This window comes from Adiantum capillus-veneris, chromosome 11 (assembly GCF_014529385.1).
Source record: "Adiantum capillus-veneris isolate H3 chromosome 11, ASM1452938v2, whole genome shotgun sequence".
Classification (NCBI taxonomy): Eukaryota; Viridiplantae; Streptophyta; class Polypodiopsida; order Polypodiales; family Pteridaceae; genus Adiantum; species Adiantum capillus-veneris.
Window position 1 is genome coordinate 128410933 of NC_140941.1, and position 19243 is coordinate 128430175.

The window sequence follows — 19243 nt, forward strand, 5'->3', positions numbered from 1 at the left end:
TTGAGAAGAAAGAAGCCACTAGAGTTTTTGGACTTGCTCCAGGATTTATGGGCTCAAGAAATGCATAATTTGGCACAATGGCAAGTTATATCCTTGCCTCTTTTGGTGACTTGAAGCAGTTGCAGGGTTACAAGAAGCAGGAGTACTTGAAGTGGGGTAAAACTGAAAATCCTGATGTTGGCTCAAGCAGCCATAACTGATCCTTGTATTATTCCCCATTTTCTTCCTTGCCTCTCTCTAGTGGAAATCTGTAACATTTAATGGCCTAGTAACTTGTGTGTAGCGGAAATTAGCATGAACATAGTGAGCATTTCATTAGAATAGATTCCTAATGAGAATAACAAGAGTGCTTGGGTGGAGAGAGCAACAAAAAGTATAACACCTAGTTAGATAGCATGAACAATACTTCAAAAGAGAGAGAAATTAAGCTATTGACAACAGTTGAGGACCGAATTTACATGGAGCCGGTCCCCCCTCCAAAAGGCTTTGTATTATGATTTCTCCCATCAAGAGAGACAATTTACAATACAAATCTTTGTGTTCCTTCAATACTAGCTAGTGCAATGAAGATGGAAACTTCAAGAACTAAGCACAACACTTATTAAACACAACATCAATTCCCTCACGATCTCAGACCCAAGACCTCACACACCTTCGAAGATGGTGAGAGCTAGAGGGGTATGAGAGTAGATTGAGAGGAAGAAGGAGTAGTACATCTCCTCACATAATCACTCATATTAGCATAGCTTATCTTAGTAATTAGGAGATGAGCACGCATTGAAGCTTGGCTCTTTGTTGGATTTGCATCACAAAGCCAAGAGTTTTTGGTGTAGGCCTCCCTTCTCACAAGCTTGGAGTAGGTGATAAGCTTTCGATTAAATCTTGAGAAGGAGAGAGAGAGAGTCTTCTTGCTTCACACATGAGTTTGTGTGTGTGTGGATAATGCCTTGAGAAAATCAGCCCCCACTCTCTCTCTTGGTCGACCCCTCTTGCTATTTGCTCATGCTGCAACCCTATTGGCCCTTTCTAGGCTTAGCCAATGAGTATTAAGAAGCATAAGTGATAGCCTTCTGACATGTGTCCCCCTTTTCCCTTTTGTGAGAGCTTTAGGTAATTAATAAATGTAATTAAACTCTCATTGGACCCCTTTGCCTCCTGGCCAATAGGAATCAGGCAAGCCATTGGGCTGTTGAATGCTCATTGGACCCCTTGGGAGACTGTCCAATAGTCTTCTAGAGAGCTTAATTCTTATTGGTTCTTTTATTAAGTGTTTTTAAATGAATTAAACTAGATTTACTCTAGCCTAATTCTCATTGGTCTACCTCCAAAGGCTCACCCCCTCCTATGTAGGAGTTGTGAAGACTTTTTGGGATACACACAAAGCATCCAATTTTCCTAGGCTTTTGACCATTGGACTCAACCTTTGAATTTTGGAACCTTAGCATTTTGGAAGTCTTAATGGGCTGAACCTTAGGGTCTTTTAAGCCCATTGTTGCACATTGCTCTTTTGCAGATGGCCCCCCCTTTGGATCTCTATTTTCCCTCCTTTGGATCCCTACTATGACCGATATGCCAGCTTAAACAATATTCTAGTTTTTTCTCCTTTGGTACTTCCCCATATTAAATGATCAATTTAACATGAGAAAATCATTTAGGAGAATTAAATATTAGTTAATATGACAAAATCCATTGTAAAAACCTTTCACTTGCAGATGATCTATTGTATGCATCCTTTTTTTTTGTATACTCCTCTGTATAGTTGCAGCAATATCAAAATTGTCTTAATAAATTTTTGGTCTGTTGTGATCTTGTTTTGTGCCACACTTGTCTATAAAACCACTTGAATACTTCAAGCAAGCTATTAGCTTTTTGAGCGCCTCCATCACGTCTAGTGTGTTTGGAAAAGTTGGTTCTTGCCTGATAGTGGGACTTCTTCATACCTTCAGTAGACCAAATTGATAGGCTTCCATATTTCTTTAGAAACCATGGAGTGTGATTGTAGATAATGTGCTGCACAAAAAAAAAAAAGATAATCTATTTATTAGCAACTTCTGCAAGTATTGAAGCAAATTAGAAGAATCAAAACTCATAATTATTACCATGTAGTGTGTGAAGTGCTCTAACCTCCAAGCACTTGTCATAGCTTTTTTGAATCCTTTCAACTCTTTCTTAAAGTTGGAGAGGTCATTCTTTCCCCAATGACTTTTGTCGCAGTAAGAAAAGACTGCATCTAGGGCTTCCCACACTTCTGCCTTCTCATTTATTGCTTTGACATCAACTCTAGAGTCCTTCACAAACATTGTGCAGAGCCTTCCATTGGTTGTACTAGACTTTAGATGCACCCCTACCAAATTTTCCATGAAATCCCAAGAATGTATGAGCCTTCATCCCATCAATAGAAGCTTTTGTAGGGAAATTATTTCCACCAGATGACCTTTTAGGGTCTGACTCAATCACAGCATTCACCCCATGAAGTCCAATATCAGACAATACCCTCTCAATGCTTTTTATGGCAGTTTCTCTGGATGATAAAGGTTGTAGTTTCCATGCAAACCCTATGTACATGTGCATGCATTGTGCAAAGGTAGACATTTGAAAGGGGAATACCTAAAATAGCTTGAAAGTTTGGATCTTTAGAGTGTCTATTTGGGGCTTTGTTCCAGTTAGCAGGATTCAGCTTCTTTGATGCACCCATGTAGTAGATATAGGGGCTTTTGGCATTGGCACCCCTCGACACATTGTGCATACACTTTAGTGTCTTGAAGTCCCCCCCTCCCCCAAATGTGCCATTCCACCTTGTACCTACCTAAGCCCTCAACATTCAGCTCTTCCCCAACCTGTTAAGCTTTGATTATAACAAGGATACTAGTGTGCTAGAATACTCAATTCAACACATTGAAATCTTCTCTATCAACCTCAAAAGCACCCAACCACCAAATGTTCTTCTCTGATTGCACACTAAAATTTTTAGGGTTTTTTTCCACCTTTGTGGTATGAAGTCCTATTCATGAGCGTTATTGATACTCTCTCAAGCTTTCTACCCTTAACAATTTCACTCTCATCTAATTTGATGACAAAAATGGCTTGCCCATTCACCTCAGTATGTTGAAGATCAAAGAATTTTATCATAGCCCTCTACAAGATTCTCAAGTCAAAGAACAGATTATTGAAAGAGTTAAACTTAAGGTCTTTCTTCTTACCAAGATATATTTCATTGATATGGAATGGCTCTCCAAGCATCTCCATGACCTTGAAGTTGATTCTCAGCCTGGCCTGTTGAACAACTGATGGCTTCAGAAGCAAGGACCCCCTTACTCTTGATTGCTTTAGGTTTCTATTAATGAGCTTGAATAGCTTTCAGTAAACTGCCCTACTAATTCCGACTTTGTTCAAAGTGCCTTGAACTTCATCTTTGTCCAAGTAGAGCTTTGCAAAAGACCATTAATGCATTTTTGCCTAGCAACCCTAAATCTTCTTTCATTGAATAGGTTGCCAGCAAAAACAGGTGGAATCACGTCACAAAATGATTGTGAAGCACCTCTCATGTTTCCTTGTGAGAAGTTTGGGATAACCAAGGACCTGCATAAACACAAGGAAAAGACTATAGCACCCAAAGTTACAAAACAAGTATCAATTTGAAAAAAAAAGGCAATTTTATCTCACTACTTTGATTCTTCTGCTACAGTCTCCACCTCCTCGCTTGAGACTCTCAATATTCTTCAACTTCCTTGGTCTTTGTCTCAAGTCCAAGCTCTGTCTTCTTTCTTCTGACTGTATTCAGCAATGATTGTAGGTTATTTACCTTCTCCTTACTTCCTTGAAGCTGATGATTAAGAGGATCCTTGAATTGTAGAAGCAAATGGTTTTTCAGCTTAAGAATGTTGGTGATAGAGTCTATGAGATACAATCTACCATCTGTCCATAGATCAATATGCTTCTTTTGTTCTAATCTCAATGCTTTTATGACAGAAGGAGGAGTTTCACAAAGCCTATTTCTTTTTCGTTGAGGGAAATATTCATCTTCCAACTCAACATGGAGATGCTAGCTACCTCTTTTAGCACGATTCATGGAGATGTGGAAAAGATGATGATTTGGATATGGTACAAGGAAAGATGCAAAGAAAAGTGTAGAGAAGGACAGAATGAGCAGAGGAAATTTTGAAATTTGGACCAAAAGAGAAAAACAATGCATTGGAAAGGAGAATTTTGGGGAAAGGGACACATTCTCAAAAGATTTGAAAACAACACTACATGTGGGGGCCCAAAAAGTAACATCTCATGCACCCACTATAAATATAAAGGTTTCTCCCCAATTTTGAGATTTAAAATTCTTTGTATAGTTTTTAAAAAATGAAAAGTATTTTCTCTCTCTACCATTTCTTACAGGGCAAATTTGAGACCTCAAACTTCCGCTAATAGTATGCACAAACCATTAACTTGGCAAAGGAAAAGTTGAAGATAATGAGGAGGGAGCTTTTTTAAAGGGCGACCCAACCATTGTACCTATATTTGACGTTAATATAAAAACGATTTTGCCTAAGGAAGATAAAGTAATTGATCTGAGTTATGATTTACTTCATGTACAAGAAATACAAGTTGTGTGTGTGTGTGTGTGTGTGTGTGTGTGTGAGAGAGAGAGAGAGAGAGAGAGAGAGAGAGAGAGAGAGAGAGAGAGAGAAATGAAATGTTATATTAACGTCTTCAAAAGGCCAGAATGACCTATGAGACCAGAAAGTTACAATGTGGTGGATCTGACAAAATAAAATGACAGAATAAAATGCTATGGAATTCGAAACAACTAGGTGTGATCTAAGCAGCTAGGTGGGATAGCTAAATCACAGATCACAAAAGATCCAGCATCAGTCGCTGGCGGATCTCATCAATCTCCTCCATGGTCAATAGCCTGACCGGGCGTCAAGTGTCGGGCCAAAGTGATCCGAATCCTCTGATGCAGCCTCCGTCGATGTTGTGTAGTCCTCAGGAGACGTGGGCATCTGGATCTCCCTAGCTCGGTCGCTCGGTGTGCCTCTGGTGTGAGGCGGCAAGCTCTCCTGCAGTAGTAGCTCCTCCGGGTGTCCAATGTCGTTACTTTTAAAACCATCAAGGGATGACATCTTCCGCGCGCACATGCACACATTGCAATCGATCCAAAATTCAAGAGATTTGAACGTTAGATATTGCACCTTCAAGCATTGCCTCAGAAGAGCACAAGACCTGGATAAAGAAGACTGGCTCCAAGTTCAAATTTACAGATTGTATGAAGAGGTAAATGTGCCTTCAGGCAAATGATGGATCAGCAACTCTGAGCTTTACTGGTCAAAAGATTGGATGGTTGTTATTTGAGAGCCAGAGATGTGAGCATCAGGACCCCTCTGCTTGTTTGCTAGCCCATTCGCAGAAGCACTTTGGAAACGTGCAATTTGTGCGAGGCAGTTCTCCAAGATAATCGAACGTTGCAAGATGAGATTGTTCTAGCCAGTAAAATGAAGAGAGAGGATCAACTTTGATTTATTTAGTCATAGAGCTTTTGCAGGAATCCCTGCCACCATAAGGTCAATTGCATCCCAGCAATCAGCCCATGCGAGCACATACCATGTTCAAATGTTGCATAAAATGTCCACCAAAGTCTGGGCATCCACCTTGCAGACGTGAATTTGTCCCCCGCTGTAGCCACTTAAAACTCTCCTTGGTCTTGGCCCTTGTATGCCTGGTATAGCTCATGCACTAGCTCCATTTTCTGAATAATGTTGGGTAAATCCTTGATCCACTGGGCGTTTGAGGAGTCCAAAGAACATTGAGTGAAACTACATGATCAAGTCCAGTTCCATTCTGAGAAAAAAAAAAGCTGATGTATGTAGAATGCAGACCACCAGATGTCATTGGTGACATTTTCTGCCCATGCCAGTCATAAACATAGTGTTTCAGCTAGGAGAGCAATCAATGTGCAATTAATGTAAAACAGCAAGAGCATTAAGAGAATGCTACTGGCCACATTCATTCTGGAATAACAGCTAGACAATCCATTACATGAAACACCTGTCAGAGGCATCCGGCAACACAAACCAATCAACTGGGCCCTTTATACACTCTGTTGCTTCCATTTAATGCTCCAAGTCTGCTGACCTATCATTATGCTCTGCCAATGCAAATAGGTAGGCCTCACAAAAATGAATACTCATACATTGAAGCAAATTGCTGAGAGCTCTCCTAAACCAAACTCCGTTCGTGTAACAGTTTTCCTTAATTGAAAAAAAGTGGATGTATATTGAGAACATCTGATACAAACTTTGACATTTTCAAATATCAGAAATGTTGGGAGCTCACAAAGCACTGTCTTATGTCTACAAAAATTACAATTGGAAATGAATGTATACAGTAGCCGAGCTTCTGTAAGCATGCAATGTGCACGCAGGTCAGTCTGTACAAAGCTTATTCACCAGTTTACCAATCCTTGATGCAAGACTGGGTAGAGAAAAGAATGAAGTTGATTTAAAAAATTTCTCTGGCAGAGCAAGTACCCATTTTTTAATGCTTCTTGCCCGGTCAGCGTTCCTCCAGGTGCATCTCAAGGGGAATCAGAATCCTTTATCCCAATTAATGATCCCGATGGCAATCTGAATGCCGGTGAGCTGCAGTAGGAGAGCATCTGCAATCCACAAATCTTATCATTCATGAACCATCATTCACAGATACGTAGAGCTCAATCACATTTCTGCTCCAACATCCTTCAGAACTCTTGCCTTGCTTTTGAGCTCTCTCTTTGGACTCTCCAAAGAAGCATCAAGCATCTGCACAGCATAGCATGAAATTAACTCCTCAAGATCTCCTCCTCTCTTGCTATGTCAACGTCGGCAGGCCTGAACCTCAGCTTCATGACTTTGATACAGAATCGTGGAAGCAATGCTAAAATGACTATCAACAAAATGTCAAGCCAATAACCGGCTGTTGAAGCAACATGAAAAATTGTCCTGCACATAGAAAAGAGAGCCGTCAATATGCTTTACAACCATCTAAAACTAGGGGAATATGGGTTCACAGTTTTGATCAGAGCAATTTTTATTTCTTTAAACCACCAAAAACTTTTAATCGATCAAAGGAAAATTACCCATAATGAGCAAGAGAGACTGGATCAGTGAGCACATCAAGGACTATGAGGCAGATATAAGTGGCAACAATCGAGCCCCATAGTGCAACGTGAGTGATCCATGTATAATGCTCAATATCCATTGCAAGGTGTAGATTGACCAGGACTACAACTGCTATAATCCAGATGCTACCGATACTCCAGATATCAATATTGCTACATCTGTAAGTGAAGAAAGGCACATAAAAAAGGACCAAACTTTGCCACAAAGTATCCAGCATGGTGAGCCAGAAAAGGGTTCTGCTATAGCTCTCATTCCGTTGTCCACTTCTGTAGAGGCTAGGGTGTTTGAGCAGAGTCTCATGAGAAAGATTCCTGTCCATTATTGCCACAACAACAGTAGGGACTGACGTATAGATGACCGAGTACAGGACAAGGCTCCACTCAGTGATCGGAGGAGAGGTAGAGAAGGCCGTGTGAAGCGTATACCTGCACAAAACAATGTGTGAAAAATGTAACAGTAACAAAAACAATTTCTAGGGCTTTTTGAGGCGCTTCCAAATGCCTTACCAAAACAAGAGCATGACAAAGACAGCATTACGATAGAAGTTGTAAAGAACCATGTAACCCATGCGCCTATAATTCAAATGGCCATGAATCAGCAGTAGACGTCTCAAAAATCTGAACTGGCCCATGGCAAAATCTGATGCCAAAACAGCTTGCCGTCCTTCTTGACCACTAATACCCACTCCAACGTCTGCCATTTGAATCATTGAGACGTCGTTTGCTCCTGCCAAATGCAGCTTTTTAGAACACAACATACTGAACAGCAGTAAGATGGAAGAAGTCTGTAATCTAAAGAGCTAATCATGTATACCATCCCCTATTGCCAAAGTCATTTCTTTAGACTTGCGCTTCACTAAAGAAACAATGCCAGCCTTTTGCAGGGGTGCAACTCTACAGCAGATTACTACTTGGCATGCTGTTGCCAGATCAAACAGCTGCAAGTCAAAAGACTTCAGTTACACAAACAAGCTACTTAGTCCTCTTGAATTTAAAGCATGCGGTCGTTCATCATTAAACTGCAAAGAAAAATACCTCCTGCTCCAAATCTTCCTCAAGGGCATGGACGAGACTGGTGCCATCAATGATAAGAGCCAGAATACGACCTCTTTCAGATCTCACTGACTCTGCTCTTGAAGCATTTATGGATCTTCCAGATAAAGAGTCCAGCCTCATTGTCTGTGAGAGAGATGTGGGAAGGCTCTGCGGTGAGGCAGCAAAATGTTCACTTGTTCTATCAGCACCACTAGGCTGCTCCCCACTTGCCGAATCAACGCTTCTTCCACTAGTATGAAAGGGTTGCCTCCTTCCACCGGCCAGTACATAAGCTGCCTTGGCAGCCCTAATAGCATCACCGCATCTCTGCTTCTCAGACTCATTGATAATTATCTGTTTCATGTCATGGGTAAGCAAAGCACAGGAAAAGCCTATAGAAATGGCAGTCTCCTGCTTGTCTCCAGTTAGCACCCAGACTTTGATTCCAGCATCACGAAGGGTGGATATTGCTTCTGGAACACCAGCCTGTAGTTTATCCTCAATACCCGTTGCCCCAAGAAGAACCAGGTCTTTTTCAATAGCTTGAGCAGCCTCCTGTAGAAGCGCCATTCTCTCTGTAACAGATGCATTTGCCTTTGCATAGAGCCTTTGCCAGTGTACAAGCTCCATGTCACTCAGTTCCCTGGCACCTACCACCAATGTCCGAAGTCCTTTCTTAGAATACAAGTCTAAATGCATTTGTGTGTCGAACAAGACTTGAGATTGGTACTCTCCTCCAATATGCGTGGTTTTCTCTGATAATGAGAGTTTCCTTAGCACTGCACTATCTGCACCTTTGACCACCACCTTGATGCCACCATCTGGACACCGGAGTATTACTGACATACACTTTCTATTGCTATCAAACTCATGCATGCCCAAGACTTCAAAGCTTTTCAAAGCGCACAAAGAGAGAAAAATCAGTGTCAATGAAGGCACAGCAAATCAAAACATTAGCGCACAAGCACAATGATCACACTCTTACGTCAATCTCTCCCCCAGCACATTAATCACAATGTAGTTGGAAGTCCGCTCTAGAAGAGTATACCCATATGAGGCAGCTGCTGCAACAAGTGCTTGCTCATCAGGAGATTCACCTTGGTATTCAATTAATGGAGTCCCCTCATCTGCTGCAAGAGCTACCTCCATTTCCAAGTTGCCAGAAGATGTGAGCTTGACTTTGGTGGGAACAACAGTATTACAAGCTGCAAGTGTCAACAAATAGTCATGCACCATGGTCCTGTGCAAGCTCTTTGTAGAATCCTGTAAAACACGGACAAGGCGAGGATCGACTTTCACTCCAGCTTTGGGTTTCCAAGTGAGGTTGCCTAATACCTCTGTTTATCATACAATACGACAATGTCAAGAAAATAAAACAGAACAGAACTTTATTCCATAACAAACAGCACTCATCTGCTTCCATTACCATCACACAAAAGTAATTCTTCACGCACCATTCACAACTTGCCTATCTTGAGATGCTACTGAATCTTCAGGGTCATCCGTCATTTCATAGCTTTCTCCGAAAATGCTAGCACATCGAAACTCCATCTTGTTTTCTGTAAGAGTTCCTGTCTTGTCTGAAAATACATATTTGACCTGCCCAAGATCCTCATTTATATTTAAAGCTCTGCACTGCAAACGGGTGTTTGTCTCGCTGTGATACATTTCCACATCCTGAATCATGAAATACGACTGACCCAGCCGGACCAACTCCATTGATATGTACAAAGAAATAGGAATCATGATCTGAAAGGAGATCAAGGAGCTCAGAAAGGAAAAAATGGCCTCTCCAAATTTTCCATAATAACCAAAGTAATTGTCATGTGTTTGTCCATAAGAGGGAATGGCATTCAATTGATCCTCATGCCTCTTCAACCACAAGCCCATTCCAAGCCCCGGAACAAAGCAAGTGATGAAAAGAAACAATGACAGTAATAATGTCTCCCTGTTCATCTTATGCTCCAATAGGCTTCTCTTTGATTGGGCTCCTGCACTGTTGAGCATCACCTTTGTTTCCGGGCCTGTGTACACAGCAACACCTATAGCCCATGATGTGTTTTTAAGCTCACAACCTCGAAGGATGATATTTGTTGGACCAAGAGGTAACTGCTTGCCATCCAACTCTGCAAATGCTGTAAAACCGTAAATGTTCCTATTTGGTTTCTCACATACAACCTTCCCACCGATTGGAGGCTGGTCCGGCTGCTTGTCTGCTGCCTCAAGACGAGCCGATGTTTCAAGACGGGCATACCTAGTTTTTAAGTTGGACTCACCATCTAAGTTGATGGTCTGCACGTACGCCACTCCATTGGGATCACTTGTGCGAAGAAGCACCAGGTCACAGGGTATCGTCTCATTAGCTAGGATTTTCACCATCTCCCCTACCTGCACATGCTTCCATGGTTTTCGTTCATATTGGCCCTCAACGAAGATCATAGCCGACCTATTATTCTCTTTTTTATCTGATCTGTGGCGCCTCCAGTCTTCATAACCATCCTTGACAGCAGTTACAACAAGAACAAAGATGAGGGGCAAGAGGGACGCAAACCGTCCAAAGACTGCAAGCTGGGGAATCTGATTGAGGCATAGAATGAGTAGGAAATATACATATGCAATGCGATGGAATTGCTCGAAAAGATTCTTTGGTATGAAGGAAAAGAACGTGTATTTGTTGGTGCGAACTTTGTTGCCTGAATACTCGTACCTGTCATTGGTCTTTTCAGGATTGTTGATGTAGATGATCCTCTTGTCAGGGTCTCTACGGCCACTCCCATGGAAGGACCCTGAACGAAACTCCCCAGAGCCAAGAGACCATTCGTGACTATGAGGAATCCCTGATAGGTCAAGCGATCCTGGATTAGCAAGCCGAGATGACCTGGTGGTGTTGCGTGAAGACGATGAAAGTTCGACAACAGAAAAGTCAGTCGACTGTTGTCGTCTGGCTTTGTCCTCATCGTCACTAAGCTGCTGGCTCAACACAGTGGCTAAAGTCTGACCTGTAGAGCCAGAGTGGCGAACATGCGGAGCTAAAGGAGGAGGTTTTAGGGAGGGAGGAAGCTCATGTGCAGATTTTGAAGGACGCAGAGAGTTAAATTTAAGGAGGGGGTCGGCAGAGGGGACAGCAGCAGGAGGAAGAGGAATGTGGGTAGGGGCAGAAGAGGAGGTAGGCGCAGGGATAAGGGGCGGAGAGAGGGGCGGCTGCTGCTGAAAATCGTTGCCAAGGGAGGGAGTGGTGGGCGATGGCACACTGGAGTTTGGGGACAAGAGGAGTAGAGGCTTGTGGGAAATTGACATCGAAGCTAAGAGAAAGCCTCGAAACAGAAGGGGCGATGGAGGAAACACTACCTTAAATGGGGATTCTGCGGCATGTGGGTTCTCTGCGAGCTCTGCTGCGGCGGCGGACGCCTCCTCATGAAGGCAGCCCAGAAGAGGCAAGAGACGTTTCCTCTGATGCAGGAACGCGGCTCTGTTACGAAACCCCCAAAGAGAGGCGGCGGCGGCTGCGGGGAGGGAGGGAGGGAGGGAGAGAGAGAGAGAGAAGGGTACCTCTAGACGAAGGCGATCAAGCATGCAGTAATCAGCGCAGACCGGGACTCTGCTTCTGCTTAATTAGAAGATGACCCCGCTATCGCTTCCCTTGGATGCACAAATTATTTTTAACAGTTTCATCTGCGAGAGGGGGAAGTCCCTTTCGAGATTAACGAGAAAAAGCCGAAGGCTGTGGGCAGCCAAGTGGCATGCAGACGAAGAGATGTAGGCCTAGTTTAGAGGAAGGAAGAGTACATCCCTTGCTGTGCTATGCTGCCCCAATGTTTAATAATAGTCAAAGCGAACGTGGCTCCCAGGCCCCTCCTTTCCTGGGTCTCCTCCCAGCAGGCCAATTTTACCTCCATGACTTCATGCCTTGCCTACCCTCTTTAAATTAGACTTCCATTTCACCACCAATTTCACCCTGCACAAGGCTTTTTGTATTAAACGATGTAAGCTTTTTGCTTTCTAAAAAACCTTTGGATACTTACTTTGAATGTTTATTTCACGTCATTTCATATCGTGAGATGTCTTTATTTTTTGCATTCTATTGTTAAAGTGAAACTTCATTTGCATAATTCTAGTAAATTCTATGGATACACATACATATATATATATTAATGAATTTTTTTAATTTCATATTTTATTTCACAGTGTCATATGGTTTGATTTTTTTTATATTTTTTAATTTATTTTAATTAATATCTCTTTTTTTAAACGATCGTCGATTGAGTTTCTTTTTCATAAAGAAACGATCCGAAAATATTAACATAAATTTAAAATTTATAGAATTTTTGAATTATTTTTTCACATATTTCATCAGTTTTTTTTTTTCTTTACCATGGTTTGCAACCAGGTAGTCTCCATTTTCAATCGGCTCAAGGTTAAGCTGAAGCAATCTTTTTTTAAACACTGATTCTACTTAAACTCAGCCTAATGATTTTATCAAGTTCACTGTGATTCTTTCACTTGTTTCTTTTTATCATTCTTAGTAATAAATGCCACATTGCTTAGAGGCCCCGTCCCAAAGGCTAAAGGTCAAGGCTTCACTCAAGCTACGTTCGAAGGCAACGCAAACTGAGTCACCTCCACACCCTGTTAGCTACAAATTGTGCAACCTTGCCCGAGCTTCTTTTGAACCCCTCTCCTCGAAGGTGCAAAATTGTCACCCAAAAAGTTAAGAGTCACTGTCCACATCAAAGTAGAGCATTAAAAATGGGAGGGAGCACTTTTTCACCTATGAAGGCCTCTACCTATTTCACTTGCCTTGCCTCCTTCGTGAGATGTTCCATATGCAAAAGCACATAGATGGGTGAGTTGGAGCAAGAATCGACTAAAGAAAAGCATGGCAGTTGCTAAACCCTTATTGTAGGGTGTCAAATAACGGTGCAACTTTAGGCATGGTTCAGATTGTGCACTAGAAGCTTCCCGAGGAGGGGAGCACATTGATCTGGTGCAAATGGTTGGTTAAGCAAAACAATCTCCAAGTTTCAGACCCACCAAAACCCGGGCGGCTACCACACCCCAAACAAGTCGGACATTTGTACTTTTGTCAATGGACTGAGCAATTGAGCATTGATCTCTAGATGCAACACTTCAGAGGGTTGCAATGTAGCCACGGTTGTGAAACTGATTCCCTATGGCACTATGCGCTCTTTTTGTATGGCACCTTTTATGCACATTGTGAACAACTCACCTTGCACCACGGTTGGGACTAGACCCAATTGCCAAGTTGTGGCAATGATCCTTTTTTGGCATGATAAAGGCCTTAGTATCCATATGAGTGAAGGTTCTTCAATTTTTGTTCTTTGGCATGTGTCCTTTACAAAAACCTTAAAAGCCTTGGAGAATTTAAAAGAAATAAATCACATCCCTCTCAAATGTTGTTTCCAAAGCCGCATTCATCATTTTTTTTAAGGGGATGCAACAAATGAGTAGAAGTTTAAACATAAAAATCTTTGAAAAACTTTTGATTCTTTTTTGTGTACCACAAATCATTTTAAAATTAGACAGTAAATTAAATTTCACAAAACCCTGGCACATTGCATATAGACAAGGCCACCCCTTTATATAGAACTAGCTTGTGCGACCCATCTAGTGGTGGGTCTTGCTCACTCTTACCATCAATAAATGAGTGTGTGCATGTGTGTGTGTGTGTGTGTGTGTATTCAATTTTTATGCTTTGTGCTGCTCGAGGGTGCTATGGCTTGGTGTTTTTACTCAAAAGAGCTGACATAGCCTTGTGTGTGTGCACACACACAAGAGAAGGAGAGAGAGAAACAAAAGACAGAGAGAGAGAGAGAGTATCATCCTCTTGCCAGACAGAGAGAGTGCTCTAACCACTCTTTCTAATGTGTTGCTCGTTGCTTCTCCTTTGATTGCATCTCTTACATGGTCGCACATAGTTAGGCTTAGGCCCACTTTACTTGCTCTCTTTCTATAAATGTAGGCCTATAATTTCTTTCTTGTGTTCATGTTTGGAGGCTAGGGACAATTTGCAAGCGAGGTCTCTCTCTCTCTCTCTCTCTCTCTCTCTCTCTCTCACACACACACACACACACACACACACACACACAAATTGTGCCCCATGTGAGGGTATAGCAATCCACCTCGATTTTAGGAGAAAATTCTTGAGCCTCTTCTTTTCTCTTAAAAGTTTGATGTGTTGTATGCATGGACCACAAGTCATCTCCAAGCCTCCTCGTCTAGGAAGTGACGCGTGGATGGGTGAAGCGAGGAGAAACTTTTTACTGCCAATTTTAACACAACAAAAATGACATATCATTGTAGGCAATCATTTAGAGCTACTCCCATAACTCTCACCCCCCTTAACTTAGCAGGCCTTCGTGACTTTTCACCTTGTCTTACGAGGTGCAATTGAAATTTTGAAAGATGCCATTGGGTTTCTTCAACTCTCGGTTCTCACACGCCCACACAACCATATTGACCTAGTCTTTGATTCTGTTGTTGTGCTCCAACTAGGACTAAACACAAGAGCATATGTCTCTAGCCACCTCGACAGATTCAAATTGGTCATCTCGCATGTGCAAATAGCAATCATTGGACAATTCTCTTATCGTAAGCTCATAGCAAAAAAGCACCAAGGGGAGGAAGGTTGCCAAGATCTACAAGACAAAGAAGAAGAAGTGGAACTCTAGTGGGAGAGACCATGAGTCTCTCTCTCTCTCTCTCTCTCTCTCTCTCTCTCTCTCTCTCTCTGTGTGGACTCATGCAAAAGAGCTCAAGGGCAGCAAGGTAAGCGAGTTATCGCTATCATGTCAATGGAAACCATGAATGCTATATTTAAATCTCTAGCCCTACTCATTGTCTAAGGTCGGGTTTACACAAGCGACAAAAGAAAGAGTGAATTCAATGATGCCAGATACCTGTATTCACAAGAGGTGGAGGTAGAAGCAGCTTGGTGAGGGGGTTCAGGTGCATATAGCATAGATGCAAAGTTCCTATTGGCATACCATAAGTTAAATTCAAGCTAACACTTGAGAGGGTATACAACATAGATACAGAGTTCCTATTGGCACACCATAGGTTGAATCCAAGCTGACACTTGAATTGCTACTTTTTGAGTGGTAGTTTTCTCTTTTTGAAGACCGCGCGGGGTTGGCGGGGCGAGGGGGGGGGACCAAAACCATGTAGGGCGGCACTTTGTTTGGTAAATGGTGCGCAAAGGTGTGGCCTTTATCCCATTTTTTGTGGTTTTCAACCGTCTCGTCTAAACCCAGTCTAAAATTATGAAGTAGCACGTGGTTTTCAATCGTCCCATTTGAACCCAACCTAAAAATTATAAAGTAGCATGGTGTGAATAGCCCACCGTAACAATGAGTAGTCCGAAAGAGTTGCTTTATAGTATAAGTTTCTTACGTACTTATCATCTACGAAATAAGACGGAAAAAAAATATCCTCTTGGACTCATGCTCACAAACCATCTCACTCATTACAGGGCAATATTCACCAAAAACAAACCCTAATGTATTGCACTGAAAATTACCAAAATGCCCTCGACATTTGGAAAATTTCCCAAAATACCCTTGTATTAATTTTCGATGGATTGCTCCAAAGTTTGCATAGTTTCGTCTTTTTGACAATAGACATCTATCTTTACATGTCTTATATATAAAAAAAAAAGTTAGATTAATGTTGTGTGTGTGTCTTCTTAAGTGCTTAAATTTTTCAAATTTTCCACATTTTTATTTTTCATGGACAAATAAATTATACCACAGAATTTTGTTTCACCTTTCCTTGTCACATGTCTACACAAAGTTTTCTCATGTTTGGTGAGAGGGGTTGAACTTCCATCCACCTCAATGACTCTAAAATCGCCTTAATTTCTAGCCTTTGTGTGACACCTCATGGTTCGACTTGATGAGGTCCATGCATGACGAGCCTCTTTGAAAGAGTCTATAAGACTTTTGAATCTTTCATGCTTCTAGAAAGCTGCTCTTCTAGAAACTCAAACAAGAGACCAAAGAGGGTGCTCACGATCTAGCCTTGAACATCAAGGACTTCCTTCTTTCTAGTCGTTTGGTGCACTCCAAGTCTCCATGAACTTTGCTTTTGGTAGGGCCTTTCGAAGTTTGCATTTCATTGAGTTTGAATCTGTTAGATTTGGGTAGCTATGGCCCACTCTATTTTTGGCATGCATAGGGACTTTTGAGACCAATTGTGTACCATTGAATTGGATTAAACTTGTTGAATAGGTTGGACAATTCTCTTTTTTGAATATGGCCACATGGAAATTTCAATGTTTTTGGACTAAATAAAGCAGTCCTTATTAAAGGGTTTGATTTTGGGTGCATTTCTGGACCATTGGATAAAGCTTGTGGATTAGTGCCACATGGCAAGTTAATGATAATAAACTTTTTTTTTAAATTATTTTTTTAGGTCCTTGTGTGAGAGGGTACGACATTTGTTCACCTCTCTTTCTTAAGAAAAGCATTGAGTTTTGTGTCAAACACGATCTTTTTTATCCTCTTTCACGTTGTTTTTTCCAATTTCTTATAACTAGTATGTGACCCGCTAACACAATCTTTCTTATCCTCTTTCACGTTGTTTTTTCCAATTTCTTATAACTAGTATGTGACTCGCAAACACAATCTTTCTTATCCTCTTTCACGTAGTTTTTTCTAGTTTCTTATAACTAGTATGTGACCCACGCAACGTTGCAATAGAAAAGCATGGCAATTGAATCTCTCTCTCTCTCTCTCTCTCTCTCTCTCTCTCTCTCTCACACACACACACACACACACACACACAGAGTAGGTGTGTGTGTGTGTGTTTGTGTGTATTTGCGCTTCCATGTGTGAGGAGAATGGAACTCTAGTCTTTAGAATCACTCTAAGTAGATAACAATGCATAGGTATGCCTTCTCTCTCTCTCTCTCTCTCTCTCTCTCTCTCTCTCTCTCTCATCTTAGATCTTGACATCAAGACTCATCTAGTAGATCTTTGCTCTCTCTTTTTCCACCTTCTTTTTCCCCTTCGTGTATTCTTTTGAGTTGAAGACTTGCTAGGTAGCTCTCTCTCTCTCTCTCTCTCTCTCTCTCTCTCTCTCTCTCTCTCTCTCTCTCTCACACACACACACACACACACACACATGTGCCTTGGGATAGATGTAAAAGATCTACATTTTCTTCAAATATGTGCAACTCAAGTAGTCGGAGGTAGTGGCTCCCAGAAAATAAAACAATACTGCTAGCCACAGAAGAATCCGAAATGCATCCTACGCTTGGATGCTTTGCATACGCATTAAGGTCTTTTTGTATTCACCATTGCAAGAAAAGGACCCATTTTGACTTTTTACTTCAGCCGTGCATCACCACTATAACCTGTAAATATCTCTCAGCTTGTAGGCCCCCACAGTGCTCTAATATGCTCTACTATATAGGGAAGTGCCATTCTTGATGATGGGAAGGGGAGAGAGCACATGGAGAAGAATGCATCCCCATGTTTGGACGGGCGAATGGGCTCTTCTCTCTCTCTCTCTCTCTCTCTCTCTCTCTCTCTCTCTCTCTCTCACACACACACACACACACACACACACACACATGCATGCCTTGGGATAGATGTAAAACATCTACATTTTCTTCAAATATGTGCAACTTAAGTAGTCGGAGGCAGTGGCTCCCAGAAGATAAAACAACACTGCTAGCCATAGAAGAAGCCCAAATGCATCCAATGCTAGGACGCTTTGCATCCTTGTTAAGGTCTTTTCCTATTCACCATTGTAGGAAAAGGACCCGTTTTGACTTTTTACTTCAATCGCTGCATCACCACTATAACTTGTAGATAAATATCTCTCAGCATGCCCCCCCCCAGTGCTTTAATGTATAGGGAAGTTCCATTGCTGATGATGGGAGGGCGGGAGAGTGCATGGAGAAGAATGCATCCCCATGTTTGGACAGGCGAATGGGATCCTCTCTCTCTCTCTCTCTCTCTCTCTCTCTCTCTCTCTCTCTCACACACACACACACACACGCGCGCGCGCGCGCGCGTGCGCGCCGCACGCATACACAGTCTGTTGAGACGCGGCTAGAGTTGCTTCCACCTAAGCCATTAACTTTTTACCCTCTCGTTACCATCCCCAACACTTAATGGCTCGAGCAAACCCATGTGCACCCATTGCCTTGAGCACCCATTTGTTACTACCAAGTGTTCCCCACCAATGGATGGTGCATATCCCCTATTCGCCTCCGCTTCACAACCGAGTTATTTTTGCTATTGAACATTCTGTGTCACTGCTTGGCTTATCGAACCTATACGTGATCACTTATTGCTAGTCAAGGTCTTGGTCCTGATTACCCACTTCACTCTTTCTCTTTCTTTGTCTCCTTGCTAGTGGTAGAGCTCTCTCTCTCTCTCTCTCTCTCTGTGTCTCTCTCTCTCTCACACACACACACACACACACACACACACACACACACACAAAGGTTGTCAGGTGTACGATTTTGACTATTGTAGATCATTGGGAAAGGATGGAGTTGCATAGAATCTGGACTAGTTGATGCAATTTTTGAAGGCTCTTTAATGTGTATACAACAAGGAGAATGAACCCAAAAGGAAACAACTCAATTTTTGCGCTGATCCAACAAGCCATGCAAATCAACCATAAGGCAAAGCATGGAGTTCCTCTCCTTCCTCTAATTTTTCAAGCTCCATTATAAAGAGTGTAGATAATGGACTATTGAATACTAGTGAAAACCTATTGTGTACTTGAGTGCTCAAGAAAATCCTAGATTTAGTGCTCTTACCTACAAATTTTCTCAACTACATCTAATACACCATGGATGCCTCTTCCATGTGACATAAGGAAAGAGCTTGGAGAAAGAGGGGGTGGGTGGGTGGATGTGGGAGACCAAGGCAAAGAAACAAAGAGAGCGGATTAGATACCAAGAAAAGGGTCTCTCTCTCTCTCTCTCTCTCTCTCTCTCACACACACACACACACACACACACACACACACAAAAGATTTTGTTGTTATATTACAGCGTCGAGAGTAAATTACAATCTAGCCATA

General features: G+C 42.0%; 1 protein-coding gene across 4 annotated transcripts; it reads right to left on the reverse strand.

Moving 5' to 3' along the window:
* Positions 1-4670: 4670 nt before the first annotated feature.
* On the reverse strand, positions 4671-11958 carry LOC147447994 (phospholipid-transporting ATPase 1-like). Of its 4 annotated transcripts, XM_086523894.1 has the most exons (9): positions 9637-11958; positions 9168-9519; positions 8183-9074; positions 7962-8085; positions 7655-7874; positions 7106-7573; positions 6864-6968; positions 6741-6788; positions 6223-6646 (listed from the first exon to the last, which is right to left on the reverse strand). In XM_086523894.1, the coding sequence occupies exons 1-9, from the start codon at positions 11753-11755 to the stop codon at positions 6595-6597; spliced, it is 4380 nt and encodes a 1459-aa protein (XP_086380020.1). In that variant the 5' UTR covers positions 11756-11958; the 3' UTR covers positions 6223-6594. The 4 variants fall into 4 exon arrangements, 1 of the variants encoding a protein (XP_086380020.1); XR_015189666.1 differs by adding an exon at positions 4671-5892 and having other exon boundaries at positions 6519-6968; positions 7962-8100; positions 9637-11956; XR_015189665.1 differs by adding an exon at positions 4671-5892 and having other exon boundaries at positions 6028-6968; positions 7962-8100; positions 9637-11956.
* Between the last annotated feature and the right edge of the window lie 7285 nt (positions 11959-19243).

What these genes read in the sequence shown, in the direction of transcription:
- LOC147447994 (XM_086523894.1), bottom strand. Translation starts at nt 11,755, where the DNA reads ATGCTTGATCGCCTTCGTCTAGAGGTACCCTTCTCTCTCTCTCTCTCC. An exon ending in GACTTTGGCAATAGGGGATG is followed by an intron (nt 7,875 to 7,961) that starts GTATACATGATT and finishes TGCATTTGGCAG; the next exon opens with GAGCAAACGACGTCTCAATG. An exon ending in AGAGAGAGCTCAAAAGCAAG is followed by an intron (nt 6,647 to 6,740) that starts GCAAGAGTTCTG and finishes TGTGGATTGCAG; the next exon opens with ATGCTCTCCTACTGCAGCTC.